Source organism: Tasmannia lanceolata, unplaced genomic scaffold (genome assembly GCF_043159265.1).
Source record: "Tasmannia lanceolata isolate RefF3 unplaced genomic scaffold, GAP_Taslan_0.1 ptg000018l, whole genome shotgun sequence".
Taxonomy (NCBI): Eukaryota; Viridiplantae; Streptophyta; class Magnoliopsida; order Canellales; family Winteraceae; genus Tasmannia; species Tasmannia lanceolata.
In genome coordinates, this window is record NW_027518695.1 from 61422423 (window position 1) to 61438225 (window position 15803).

General features: G+C 40.3%; 1 protein-coding gene across 1 annotated transcript in view; it reads left to right on the plus strand.

Annotated features, from left to right (window-relative positions):
* The window catches only part of LOC143849572 (2-oxoglutarate-dependent dioxygenase family protein), a 30134-nt gene extending 17917 nt beyond the window's left edge, over positions 1-12217 (plus strand). Inside the window, exon 3 of the mRNA XM_077358636.1 lies at positions 11945-12217. Coding sequence (XP_077214751.1) covers positions 11945-12217 — 273 coding nt within the window. The remainder of the gene's footprint in view (positions 1-11944) is intronic.
* The last annotated feature ends 3586 nt before the right edge of the window (positions 12218-15803 follow it).

The following is a 15803-nucleotide window of genomic DNA, read 5'->3' on the forward strand; positions in this document are numbered from 1 at the left end:
GACCAAAGTGTCCGGCAGTTCCTCCAGCATGTAATTCCCATACCATAAAATCTCGTAAGGAGGTATGAGGCAGACACAACTTAGTTCCCTTGAACAAATAACCATCTCGCATTAAATAATCAGAACGTAAATCGGAATGTCCATCGTTCAAGCTAGCATACACAACTCTAAAGTTTGGGCATTTGACATATTCATCTTTTATCTTGTCAAAACCAATGACTTCTATACTCATGGAATTCAATAAGTTCTTAACATGACTCCACACTTGAAATTCACATGAGGCATTGATCTTCTCGAAGGCTTTAGAAGTCATGAGAAGTGTGACACGACTGAGGGCATCTGCAGCTGTATTGTCAACACCTGGACGATGCTTGAGGACAAAATTGTACTCTTGCAGATACTCTACCCATCTCGCATGTATTGGTTTCAATTTCTTCTGCGAGTTAAGATATCTGAGTGCTTAATGGTTGGAGTACAACACAAACTCTTGTGGTAGCAGATAGTGTCTCCAATGGCGCAAAGCCTGGACTACTGCATAAAATTCCTTTTCGTAAGTGGTATACTTTTGCCTAGCCTCATTAAGTTTTTCACTAAAATAGGCAACTGGGCGTCCCTCTTAACGTAGAAGTTAGAACACCGCCAATTCTGACACCAGATGCATCACATGCAACCTCAAATACCTTAGAAAAGTCTGGTGGAGGCAATATTGGGGCCTCAGTCATGAGCTTCTTAACTTCTTGAAATGCTTTTGTGGCACTCTTGGTCCACTTGAACTCTCCTTTTTTATGCAATCCGTCACGGGAGCCATAATGGAACTGAACCCTTTAGTGAACCTCCGATAGAATGTTGCCAATCCATGGAAGCTTCGAACCTCATGAATATTAGTGGGTTCTGGCCACTCAACAATTGCTTTAACCTTCTTAGGATCAACTTCCACACCTCTAACTGAAACGACAAACCCAAGAAATCTAACTTGATTGCTGAAGAATGTGCATTTTTTCAGGTTGGCGTACAATTTCTCTCCCTTAAGTGTCTCAACTAGTTTTCGAAGATGAGACGAGTGGGCAGTTTTGGTTTTACTATAAATTAAGATATCATCGAAGTAAACAACCAAAAACTTGCCAATGAATGGTCTAAGCACTTGTTTCATTACTCTCATGAATGTGCTTGGTGCATTTGTTAAGCCAAAAGGCATAACTAACCATTCATATAAACCATCCTTTGTCTTAAGGGCAATCTTCCTCTCGTCACCAACTCGAACTCTAATTTGGTGATACTCGCTTTTTAGATCTATCTTTGAAAAGATGGCGGAACCATCCATCATGTCAAGCATATCGTCAAGTCTAGGAATTGGAAATCGATACTTGACAGTGATCTTATTGATGGCTCGGCTATCGACGCACATGCGCCAACTTCCATCCTTTTTTTGTGTAAGTAATGCGGGTACCGCACATGGACTCATGCTTTCTCGAATCAAGCCTTTGCTCAAAAGTTCATCTACTTGCCTCTTTAACTCGGCATGTTCTTTGGGGTTCATGCGATAGTGGGGCAAGTTCGGCAAAGAGGATCCATGAACTAGAACAATGGCATGCTGAATGTCTCGCATAAGAGGTAGTTCATCTGGTAGTTCCTCAAGAAATAATTCCTTATTCTTTCATTAACGGTTTCACCTCAGGAGGAATTTCAATAACGGCCTCATTCTGGAGGACATAATCCTCTTTTGCTAGTAGAGCGTAAATCTTTTCAGACTCTTTACACTCTCTTTCAAGATCCTTTTGAGTAAGAATACCTAAGGATTTCTTGGACTTGCTAGTGGAAGCTACGTCCTTCTTTTAAGCCACATTGAATGGTTGCGGTGGGCATGGCTGCAAAGTAATTTTCTTGCCTTTGTGCTCAAATGAATATGTGTTGGATTTCCCGTGATGCACAACATCTCTGTCATACAACCACGGTCGTCCTAGTAAAATGTGAGCAACATTCATCTCAATTACATCAGACCAGATTGTGTCGGTGTATGATAAGAATTGAAGAGGCACACGATATCTTTGGGTAACCGGAATGGTTGACTGATCAACCCAAGCAGCCTTGTATGGATTTGGGTGTGGCTCGGGTTTAAGTCCCATTCGGCTAACTCCACTGGGAGAAACTACATTCATACAACTTCCACTATCAATGATAACTCTACAGTTCTTGCCTTGGTGTTTAGTGAAAGTGTTAAAGATGCTTCTTCTCCAGTCCTCATCCGCCTTTGGTTGTGTGATGATACATCTCATCAAACCAACCTTGTTCGAATTTTCTTCTGCTTCTAATTCTTCATCCTCAGTAATATAGCCATCAGCCACATAATTTTCCTCAATCGACGTCTCATTACTGGATGTCATTGTGTGGTAATCTTTACTACTTTTGAGCATGCAATGGGAAACTAAACACAAATTTGAACTCTTTTTTTTAGACTAACACCCTAAAAGGTTTCCTAAAAAAAAAAACTCTGTGCTCTTATACCAAGTTGATGCTGGACAATACCTAATTTAGGGAAAATCCTACACTTCTAATGGGATTAAGGCTTTAGGACAATTTAAGGCTTACACGGAAAATTAAAAGAACACTTAACTTACCTAGGGCCGCATTAACTCCTAATTAATCTATGGGCAGCAGCAATAATGAGACTTAAATAGCACAAATAATTATAAAGATTGTAATTAAGCATGAACTAAACCTTATACAAATCAATCAAAGTGATAAAGATTCGTTAGATGAATTGATAATAGAAAGATTAGTCCGAAAATAGGCCTACGCAACCAACCAATTAAAAGAACTAAAAGCTAATGCAAGTACCAATGAAATAGATGTCACACAAGCATGAAAATAATAATATCAAGTGAAGAAAAACAAAAAAAATGTCCAGAAGCAGTAAAAAGCTCAAAACGGTGCAGTTTTGGGTTGTAGGGGTATTTTGGTAATTTGGCAGATCTGAGATTTTGGTTTAATACTGCTGTCCAAATTTTAGGTTAAGGTTTAGAAGGTAAAAGAAAGGTTAATCTAGGGTTTAGGCTCTGATTTGATCATAGGTTTAGGCTATGGATCTTTAAAAAGGGTTTTTGGGCTTGAAAATGGTGCAAATTTTCAATAAGGCTCAAAAGGGGTTTAAAGTTAGGGTTCTTGGGTGTTTAGGCTGAGGTTTAATCATAAAAATAATCCTTCAAAGTCTCGAAATGAGATCTTGAAGAACGAGAGAGATTTATGAATTTTGGGTTTTTGTATTTTAGGGTTCAAGAACAAAGAAAAAAAGAAAATTTGATTTACTAACCTTCTTTGTGCTGATTTGATTGAAGAAATAGAAGATAATAGAGGAGAGGAGATGAGAGAAGATGGTTCCAAACCACCAAGAGGAGAAGAGAAGAAGAAGTTCAACCCACAATAGCTCTCACAAAAGAAAATCTCAATTCTATTCAATATTCAAAGTCTCTTATATTGCTTTCATAAGGTGTATTTATAAGAAAAAGAAACCCTAGAAGATAACCTAAAGTTAAGAACTAATCTCAACCATTCATCTAATCTAAAGCAAAGATAAATAAAGATAAAAACTTACCAAAAATAGTAATCCCGTAATTGACCTATACCCCTTCCTAAAAACACTCATAACTTGCTCAAAACACATCCAAATCATGTGATATTGGGCCCTTTAGATAGGTAATTGAAAAACCTTTCTAATAATACCAAAAAACACACTAAACAAATGAGATTTGATGCCTAAAAAGTAGTCTACATATAAAATAACGAAAATAGAAACTAAATAATAATAATAAAAAATGACGGCAATGTCCGTGGCTATTCTATTTAGGTCTCTTAATTATTATCTTTTATTTAAGTGAAACAAAAGAGAAAATTCAAATTGAGTCAACATGTGACCCTCTTACTATTTATAGTAAAATAGATTTACTATTTATAGTAAAAACGGAATTTACGATTTATAGTAAAAAACAGAATTTACTATTTATAGTAAAAATGGAATTTACTATTTATAGTAAGTTCAGACTTAAGTGCAAATCTGACGGTCCGAAATGCTCCAATCGAAGATCTAAACTGTTGATCTTCGATCTGAGAATCTACGACCAAGATATAGTTAAAATTATAAAATTTCCGACCCTTGGTGGGGCCGGGTGTTACAAGAATTAAGGGTGGCAGCGGTTCGGTTTTGGTTCGGTTTGACCCCCAAACTGAAACCGAACCGAACATGCTTAACTCCAAACCGAACCGAACTGAACCGAACCTAACCGATCATACACTCCAAACCGAACAGAACCGAACCGATGAAAAGGGGCATATTTATCATTCCTATGAAAAGGAGACATTTATCATTGTCCAAACCGAACCGAACCAATCATCGGTTTGGTTCTACCGAACCGAAATTGAACCGAAATTTGAATCGGTTTTGGTTTAACCAAACCGAAATTTGAATCGGTTTTGGTTTAACCAAACCGAAACCGAATTTTCAGTTCGGTTTCGGTTCGGAATCGGTTCGGTTGATTTTGCCACTCTTAACAAGAATAGTAGAAAACATGTTGAAAATCGCCTAACCTACTTTGAATGGAACACGTTTAGATGCTGCTCAAATGTGCATAGAAGTAGATTTGATGAAGGATCTCCCAAAAAGAAAATATCTAAGCATGTCCAAGGATGCGGGAATGTGGCATAAAATAGTTTACGAAAATATCCCAGAGTATTTAAATCACTGCTTCAAAATAGCGGATCGCAGGGAGGATATAACATTCATATAACATATTTAAATTTTCAATATAATTCTTGTTCTAATTATACTATTATGTAAAAAAAAAATGTAAATCTGAGAATTGATTGAAATATAGGTGAAGCCATGAATCTTTCTTTTGGACTTTACCGAATCCGACAGTCATTCCCGTACTGTTGTAACATGATCCTTGGTCCTTGGGAGAGACTCAGGAAAAGGAACTATCATTGATCATCTTTGGATTTATGTCCCCAGAGAAAGAACACTTCATGACTTTTTTAACCCACAATTTATCTAGAAACCCGAGGCCGCCTCTTAAAAGAACACTTTATAACTTAAGTAGACGTGTTCCTCTCTTCTGCCTCAACCTTTGCAGTTTAACATGCCATTATTGAAGGAAAATTTAGATGCTTCTTGATACAACTACATTCCCTTATTGATATGTTGCTGTGGATCGCCAGCTTGGAGATTATAGTAGGGAAAGATCCCAAAAAACTTTGGACCATTTGGAAAGTGGGTGATAATAGAATTTTCACGGGCAAGAGAAAAAGCATTTATGTGATCGCAGATTCTACTCTTTAACAAAAATTTTGTTTGATATATCGTTCCAGGGTTAGGGCTCAGGAGTTTGGAGCTATGAAAATTGTGGGAGTTTTACATGACTAGCTACATGTTCAATGATAGAGGCACCGTCTTATGGAACCCACCTGCCCTTGATGTCCTAAAGTTGAATTTTGATTGATCTAGTTTGGGAACACTAGGTTCAGTAGGGATTATAGACATTATATGATATAATGAGGGGCTGTTTAGATTGGTTTCTTAGGAGCAATGTGGATAAAGGGTGTTGAGAGAGGTAGAGAAAAGAGAGAAAGTAAAGAATGAGAGAAAAGATTGAGTTAGGGTTCTCCCCCTCACTCATGTAATATAAATAATAAAGAGTGAAGTACAAAGACAAGTATGCCCTTGGGCATTACAATAAAGACCTAAAGACCTGTTAACACTCCCCCTCAAGCTGGAATGTAGATATCTAACATTCCTAGCTTGTTACAATTATCAACTAACTTAGCTCTACTTAGAAGCTTCGTGAACATGTCTGCTAATTGATCTGTAGATCTGGTAAACACAGGAGATATGTAGCCTCGCTGAATCAAATCTCTAATGAAATGACAATCTACTTCAATATGTTTGGTCCTCTCATGGAAGACTGGATTCGTGGCAATGTAAATGGCGGATTTGTTGTCACAGTATAACTGAGTTGGAGAAGAAGAAGGAGGAAATCCAATCTCTGAAAGTAAGGAACGTAGCACATGAGTTCGCCACTCGTATGAGACATAGCTCTATATTCTGCCTCGGCACTGGATTTAGACACGACATCTTGTTTCTTACTTCTCCATGAAATAAGATTACCTCCAATAAAGGTGCAATATCCTGTAGTAGACCGCCTATCAGCCGGAGATCCTGCCCAGTCTGCATCAGTGTATCCTTCAATTCTCTGGTGCCCATGCCTCTCAAATAACAACCCTTTACTTGGGGAACTCTTCAGATATCTCAATATCTGAACTACAGCAGCCCAGTGTGAAGTGCGAGGTGAGCTCATATGCTGGCTAACAACGCTAACTGCAAAGGTAATATCTGGACGTGTAACAGTAAGATAAATGAGCTTACCAACTAAGCGTCTGTATCGCCCTGGATCTTCTAACAGGATTCCCTCCTCAGGGAGTAATTTCATATTCTGGTCCGTAGGAGTTGAGGCAGGCTTGACTCCCAAACAACCTGTCTCATCAAGAAGATCCAGAACATACTTCCTCTGTGAGATGTAGATACCCCTAGTCGAACAGGCAACCTCAATGCCCAAGAAATACCGAAGACGACCCAAATCCTTAGTAAAGAACCCTGTCTGAAGGAAGGATTTGAGCCTCTGAATGCCACCTGTATCGCTACCAGTGATAATGATATCATCGACATATACTATCAACAGAACACAACCAGCCTGAGACTGAAAACTGAAGACAGAGTGATCAACTGCGCACTGCTTCATGCCAAAGCGAATAAGTGTAGCACTGAACTTCCCAAACTAGGCTCTCGGAGATTGTTTGAGACCATAAATGGATTTCCTCAAACGGCAAACAAGAGAAGATCTCTCCCCCTGAGCAACATATCCAGGAGGTTGCTCCATACAAACCTCTTCCTCCAAATCACCATGAAGAAAGGCATTCTTTACATCCAACTGATGAAGATGCCAGCCATGATTCCAGCAAGGGATAGCAGGACACAGACAGAAGGAATTTTCGCAACTGGTTAAAAAGTCTCGCCATAATCAATCCCATATGTCTGCGTGTACCCTTTTGCAACAAGTCGAGCCTTAAGGCGCTCAACTGTGCCATCAGGAAGGTGCTTGACTGCATAAACCCAGCGACAACCAACGGGGCGAGTACCATATGGTAGAGGGACCAAATCCCATGTCTGATTGGCCTGAAGGGCCTGCATCTCAAGATCCATAGCCGCCGCCAGCCTTGATGATCAAGTGCCTCCTGTAGAGTCTTAGGTAGAGAACTAGAGGACAAAGACGAAACAAAACTACGAAATACAGGGGTGAGAAAGTTATAAGACACAAAAGAGGAAATGGTATGAGCAGTACTGCGAGACCGAGTGCGAGAGGCAATGGGAGAGTCAGAATGTACCTCATAAGTGGGGATCTCCGGCTGAGATGATGATGGCTCGGGCGGGGCTGAATGAGCAGCAGATTTGTCCCGATGCTGATACTGTTTCAATGGTTGAGGTAGAGGGGCTGCACAAGGCGCTGACGTCGGCATAACAGTAGAATCAACTGTAGGGGAGGAACTGGACACCAGAGGTGTAGAAACAGGGATGGGATCAGGAAGAACCGGAAGAGGAAGAACATGAGTATGCGAGGATTCCTCCTGAAGTGTAGAGGGGGAGGATCCAACGAGATGGACGGACAAAAAAATGATTGAGTCTCAAAGAATGTAACATCCATCGAGACAAAGGATCGTCGCAGGCGAGGGCTGTAGCAACGATAACCCTTTTGGGTCCGAGAGTAACTTAGAAAGATACACCGTTCAGCTCGATGATCCAACTTATCTAATCCTGACCCAAGAACGTGGACAAAACAGAGACAGCAAAAAACTCGAGGTGTAAGAGGGAAAGGGTCAGAGGTAGGACGAAGAATCGAGAACGGAGAGGTGCCACCAAGGACTCAAGAGGGAAGCCTATTCGCCAGGTAGCATGCTGTGAGTACAGCATCAGCCCAATAGGTCTTAGGGACCCGCATCTGACAGAGTAGTGTCCGGGCCCCATCTAATAAGGAGCGAAGCTTCCTCTCAGCCGCTCCATTCTGCTGAGAGGTATGAGCACATGAGGACTGATGAAGAATGCCTCGCGAAAAGAGGAATTCCTGAAAACCATTTGAGTAAGAGAAATATTCCTTTGCATTGTCAGTGCGAAGACATTGGATAACACATGAGAATTGATTTCTAAGTTCAGCATAGAAATCATGAAACACAGAAAAAACTTCAGAACGATCTTTAATTAAATAAGTCCATATCATACGTGAATAGTCATCAATAAAGACCATAAAATAGCGAAATCCAAATAAAGAGGTAGTCCTCGCAGGACCCCATACATAAGAATGAACAAGAGCAAAAGGGTGTGAAGCCCGACTAACAGTCCTAGAGGGAAATGGGACACGATGATGCTTCCCAAGTTCATAGGCCTCACACTGAAAAGACCTAACAGATGAAGAGGGAACGAAGGGAATCCTGCGTAAACGCTCCATAGACGGGTGACCTAGACAGCAATGCCACTGGTATGCATCGACCGAGCCATGTAGAATCAGATGGGACGGAGTGCAGTCCGAGACGATAAAGGCCATCCACCTCATGGCCCGAGCCAATCATCCTCCCAGTCGAGAGATCCTGAAAAAGACAATATGAAGGAAAAAATGAGATAGAACAATGAAGATGCTTTGTTAATTGAATAACAGAAAGTAAACTGAAAGGTGACTTGGGGACACGGAGCACAGAATATAATGTAATGCCTGGTGAAGGGGAACAACTGCCAACACCAGTGATAGGAGAGGTACTCCCATCAGCAAGAGTAATAGAACGTGAAACAACATGATGAAAATCATGTAAGGATGACTGGGTACCTGTCATGTGATGAGATGCTCCCGAATCAATAATCCAGGAGCTAGAACTAGAGAGGAACGAAGTAGGAGAACTACCTGGCTGAACAAGACCAGCAGTAGGAGGGCGCCTGGCAATCCTGAAACGCTATAGCTCATCATAGTCGGCACGAGAGACGACCATCTGATCGGTCGGAGTAGCCAGTGATGTTTGTGAGGGGTTGTCAATAGGAGCAGGCGAATCTGGAAGGGCAAGATGTGCAGTACGGCCCTGATGAGAATCTGGAGTGTGACGCAGCTCAGGATGGAGATCAAAGCATGTCTCGTGATAGTGACCCTCACGCCTACAATGAGTACAATAGGGCTGAGCTCAACCTCCACGGCCACCCTCTCGGCCGCCGCCACGTCCGCCTCGGCTAGTATCGCGACCACGCTCGCGACCAAAAGTGCCTCCTCCCCGGGAAGGGCGATCAGCGACTCCATAAGCAGCAGTAGTCGAGACATCCACGGGAGTAGGAATAGTAATGCCAAGTGCACACTGCTGAGCTCGTAAAAATACCTCATGAAGAGTGGGTACAGTACCAGACCCAAGAATGTGTTGTCGAAGATGAGTGAACTCTGATCCAAGACCCTCAAGGAAATGAACAACACAGAGTTGATCCCGCTGTCTGGCTGCCGTGGTAAAATCAGTGGTGAGAGGCATAAGAGCATCCAGCTGTTGGCAATAGGAGACAAACTGTTTGTAGGAATCATGGACTATAGAATCACCGCGCCTGTGACCCATCCAGCGCGAATAAGTGTAGCAGAGACGGGCGACATTCCCCTCACCAGAATATAATGCCGCAGTGTGCTACCATACCTTTTTTGGCAGTAGGGAGATCCATTATGGTGCTAGCAATGGCAGGGGTCATACTCTGCCATAGAAGTGTACGAACAAGGGCATCATTTACATCCCAATCATCAAAGGTAGGGTCAATCTCAGGAGGGGGATCACGACGAATAATATAAATCTTTTGTCGGGCCTTTAGATATGTCTCCACAGCAATCTTCCAAGTCAAATACTTGGATCCATCAATACGGGAAGTGGTAATCAGTGGGAATGACGCATCCACCGAAGACAAAGACGACGACGCAGCCTGACGCGGCTGGGAACTAGTAGCCATAGTTGGAGTACGAATAATAGGGTCCTCAATACGAGGGGTATCTTCCATAAGAGACCGGGAAGAAGACTGAAGAGGACCAACAACGAGCAAGTAGAGACAAAGATGAAGACTATAAGCAAGCTACTAGACTGCGGTTTCGTGAGGACAACATATGCATAAGGGAGGCATGAGATAGCCTCACGACATAAAGACAAAGTCGAGACAACTCCGAGCCACAAACATCGCAACGATGTAAGTACAAATCCAGAACAACACCATGAAGATAGTGATCAAGCCGAACAAGAAAATCTAGGGCATAGCTATGACCCAAAAGAGGAAGAAGAGATTATGATGGATCAGATTAGGGCAAGGAAGAGTGTGGAAAAGAGGGTACTGTAGCAGGAACAGTAGCGATGTACTGTAGCAGTACTGTAGCGGGTACTGTAGCAATCTGTAGCGATTTACTGTAGCGGGTACTGTAGCAAATAATGGAGGGGTTATGGTTAGGGTTAGGGATGGAGAAGATGGAGGTGGAGGTTAAGGTTAGGGTTAGGGAAAAAAGAAGGAAAAATAAGAAAAAAAAAAAACAAAAAAAGGCCCTAGGCATCCATGCCCTAGAGCTCTGATACTATGTTGAGAGAGGTAGAGAAAAGAGAGAAAGTAAAGAATGAGACAAAAGATTGAGTTAGGGTTCTCCTCCTCACTCATGTAATATAAATAATAAAGAGTGAAGTACAAAGACAAGTATGCCCTTGGGCATTACAATAAAGACCTAAAGACCTGTTAACAAAGGGTTCTATTGAAACAACGAGTTTGCTTTGAGCATTGTATTAAGTTATTAGTCTGCTGTTCGCATAGCTCTTTTTTGGTTTTCATGCACTGTAATAAAGTGGATACATCTCGGTGATAGTTTCAATGGATACTTTCAGACTAAATTGAACAGATTCTTGATCAAATTTCTAATCAGCAAATATCTTTTTGCTTTATAGGGAGAGATGCTAACTTGGAAGCTAATTCATTAGCAAAAAGTGGCGTAGATAAGTAGGTTTTGATCGTGAGTTACCAGTTTCCGATGGATGAGGAAGGGATGAGTCTTCTTTCTAGCTCTGTTTTGTTTTTATATGTTTCTTACATTTTCCGTTTCATTCTTTGTTGCTTGTCTTAGTCGCTTTTCTGTACTTTGTCCTTTCTTGTTTGGAATTTAAGCTTGATGTTAAAGCTAAAAAAGGAGGGGGGATTTAATTTTCGTTACTGTTGTTATTATTAGGGATAAGCTTGTGCTTGTCTAAAAATTAGGCATTTTTCAAATCACGTCATTTATCTTATTTAATTTGCTTTTGCTGTTTTACAAAGGAGAGACTGACATGGTCGCACACCGAAAGTAAAAGTGGGCAATATCATTTCACTATTATTACAGTTACATTATTTGTTGATTATAATATCTTCCCTGTATATATTATAAGAAAGGCATCACAATGGCAAAAAAAAGGAATGTATGCATCTGCATAAATAAATTTGACTATAAAATTAATTTTATGATGATTGAAAAACCACCAGAAAGTCTAGACGCCTGGTCTTTGGAAGCTTCATTTTAGAAGTTATTTTGTCGTTTCTTTCAATATCTGGATCTTGTTTTGGCAGAAATTTACTGTTGCGTATTTATATTTGTACATGTACATTTACTTGACAGAAGTTATGAAGCAATAATTAGCGCCGTTATTTTTGCATGAAGTTTGATTTTCGACTAACCAAGACTATCTCCAAAGCTAATCTCTAGCGCTCCCAAAATTGTTTTATTACTTCCATTCGCCATTACACAGGCTTTGGCAACTATTTTTTTATAGTTTACCTAATAAGGGATTTTTTTACATGAACTATCTAACGGTTTCTCATGTATCTATCGTAATGCAGGATAAAGATGAAAGCAAAGAGAGCATTCGTAAAGGGTTGCCTGTTGTTTCCTTCTCAGTTGGTGATTCAGCAGAATTCTTATACGGATTTGATAGACATAATGAGGCAGAGAAGGTTCTATTAGAGTCAGGTGATGTTTTAATATTTGGTGGTGAGTCAAGGCTTATATTTCATGGAGTTTCACACATTCTCGAGAACACTGCACCAAGGCGCTTACTTGAAGAAACAAATCTCCGTCCTGGACATCTCAATCTGACTTTCAGACAGTATTAATGGATTGTCATCTTTTTTGTCATTTAGGCTATGTGTTCAATTGTTTCTTCTCTGATTTATTGATGAATCTGTTTCCATACACTCAAATTTGATTTTGTTGGGTTTGTGAAGTTCTAGTTTAGTGCAAAAAGTAACCCATCCAATTTCCTAAATCCTGTAGCGGCTTGAACTGACTCCACTTTTGACATGATTTTGAAATGCACATTCTATGCAAATAAATGGCAATTTATCCAGTTTCTGTAAATAAAAAGTGCTTTTGAATTGAAAGCCATCTTATTAGTGATAGTTTTCTACGATATTCGAATAAATGTTCCTATTTCCTTCTTTTATCATAATTGCTTTATCATTTTGGGAGAAAAAAGTGGTAGTGTGTGCGCTACCTTGTCTGTTGACCCCTACCTCCCTTTGTGAAAAGGACCTGCCCGTGAAAATATGGGATCCATGTGATTTATGTGGGTCCCCTGTTAGAAATGGTCATCCACTATGAGCTGCCTTTCATTAAGGGTAATATAGTGTTTAGCATATTTATTGATATATGTCACTTGTACTCATTTTATGTTAGAATGAATAAATTATTTCTCCATTCACATAGTAAAAGTCTTCATTCCTCTTTATCTTTTCATGGTTAAGGATTTTTATACATGGTATCGGAGGAGGCATTAAGTGCACAGTGGTTGGAATGTAGTTGGAATGTAGGAAATGATCATGGAAAGAGGTATCCCATGTGTTTCTATTATATTTCTTTGATTTATCTCTTTTTCTTTCACTGTTTTTTCTCAAACCCCAGTCCTTTATTGTCCTGTTCTTGATGTCCCTTCTCATTCAAGTGTTTCAAACCATCAAATCTCTCTCTCTCTCTCTCTCTCTCTCTCTCGCTCGCTCTCTCTCTCTCTCTCCTTTCTTTCTTTTCCTCATTATCATTCTTTAGGATTTTCTTGATTTGTATGAAACCCACCTCCTTTTCCCTTCTTCTGGTCGAGTTCAGTTCCAGTCTTGGTATCAGTCAACACAACTTAAATGAGGCTTGTTTTAGAATCTAACTTAATGAGGTCTTAACATAAGATAGGGCCTCCTTATAGTTAGGTGTAGTTTAACATTTCTCTAACTATATTTATACTCATTTAGGATTTTCTTGATTTGTATGAAACCCAACTCCTTTTCCCTTCTTCTGGTCGAGTTCACCTCCAGTCTTGGTATCAGTCAACACAACTTAAATGAGGCTCATTTTAGAATCTAACTTAATGAGGTCTTAACATAAGACAGGACCTCCTTCTAGTTAGGTGCAGTTTAACATTTCTCTAACTATATTTATACTCATTTAGCGATAACAGGGACATGTTTCAATTCCTTCTCAAAATTCTCAAAGTTTGAAAACCCTTAAACCAATTCTATTCATGTGGTTTGGTCTCTCGCCCATTTCTCTTCTCTTTCTCCCAAAAATGTCTTTGAAAGAAATTATTCCCCTCTATTTTTAATCTCCTTTGTTATTATTTTCTTAAATATAAAAAGAAAAGAAAATTTGAAATCCTTGACTATTAGAATTGAGGGTTGTCTTGTCTTTTCAGTGTCCATCTCTCTCTTTTTTTCATGAAACATCCTCCTCATTGTTCCCTTCTTTCTCATTGTCTTCCTTTTATTTGATCCCTCGCGTAGTCATTAACAAAATTTCAAAATAGATCCCTCATCCGGTCAGCTTCAAATTCTCATAAGAACTTCCTAGCTTTGGAGAGAGAGATCCTCCCAAGAGCCAGAGCTCATGGCATCCCTAACCATCTTTTTGATCTTGCTTTACCTACTACCAAATATAGTAAAAAGATAGGAAAGATAGTGGAGGATGGAGATGATATTGAAGAAAAAGCTCCCTGCTTGGAAAAAAAAAATAACGAGTTTTGATTCTTGACCTACCAAAGATCAACTCATTATTGCGTGGATTAATTCCGATCTCACAACTTGTGTCCTGGCTGAAGTATCATGCATTTTGTAATTCTAATGATCTCTTGAAGTTCCTCATGATTCATATTCTTGAGAATTTGAATCTTGCATTATGCAGAAGTAGATAATTGCGACAAAAGGGACTTCATTGATCCTAGAGTACTTGAACAAGCGTAAGCGTTTCTATGATCATTTTGCTGCCATACAATACTCTCAAACAATCATGGCCTTTAGATCTTCTATCCTCATTTAAGTTTCACCTCCTACATTCTCTAAACATCGATGTCTCTTAATCCAATATGATGGAGTTGTGACCTCTCGAGCTAAGTCCAAGCCTACCAATGCACAACTGTCCTTAGGGAAATCCTTGTGATATTCTTTATGCTTTGGGTCCTCCACTCGAGTGCATGGATGTGGTAGCGATCATCGTCATTGACTAGAACCATCAGCAACATTGCCCTCGCCTAGCCATTGACCTGTGGCCAATGTCCCTTGTCCTGAATAGACTCAATACCTGAATAGATTCAATAGTAGAGACTGATATTTCCCAACCCACCTCACCTAACTTATGCTTTCCAGTCCTATCCTTGTGCTACTAGGCTCCCTACTCCTTACCCTTGACGGTGGCTGATGTAGCTTGACATGTGGACTGCACTAGCCTAGGATTAGTGTTAGTGTTATGTCTTTAATGATAGTCATTAGCTGTGATTTTCCTTGTAAGTGATGTCTTTTTTGTTATTTTACATAGATTAGTTATGTTGGTTGAGTGTTTGTTGTAAAGGCTGCCTATGTAAAGCCAATGCTTACCTCATTTTCATATTTTTTTTTGTTGATTTTGGATTTGTAGAGACTCTTCTTTTGTGTGAGATTGGAGAGAGTTTGGCTCTTCTCATTTATCGTCCACGTTTTCCCCCCTGAGATTTTGGATATTGAAGATTAGAGTTATAATCTCTCTGTCCTGTTGAATGTAAGAATCCACCAACGACTGTCCTCGCTTGATGTGATCTCTCGCGTTCCATCACTTGAAGTGTCACAGGCCTTCAGTATGAGGACGAGGTCCGTGCAACACTTTCGTTGTCTTGCTACAAAGCAAGTCTGTCAAGGTTGGAAGGCTTAAACCTTCAAAGCAGAGTACAAAAGGGAGATAATGTCACAAGCACAGAAGAAGCATTGGGGCACAAACAGGCAAACAATAATCTTTATTGCTAAACCACGAGTGAAGTACAATAAATTGTTATAATAGACTATAAATTCTAAAGGACTCCGGGCACCCGTTGACTAGAATGGAATCCCTGCTAGGATATGCACTAGCAAGAACCTCTCGATGGCCAAGCAAGCTTTTAGGGTGAAAGGGTGGAGCAACCTACACCCTTGGCCAAGAGTGATTTCCAAAAAACTTGGAATTGCACTCTTTAAGACACAACAAAGCACTTTTGAGGCCCTATGCCTTACATGCTTATGTGCACACAACACAACAAGTCACGAGCCATAAGCCATGCCACCTGTGCTGGACGAAATGGCCCTGTGACACTCCCCCACCCAATTACGTTGACACCATCATCGACACCTTCTCTACGTAGGCATGAACTTGATCTTCCGACAGGTGGAGCTTTTCCTTGGGTTCCCAGCTGGCTTTCGAGTCCGGAAGGCCTTT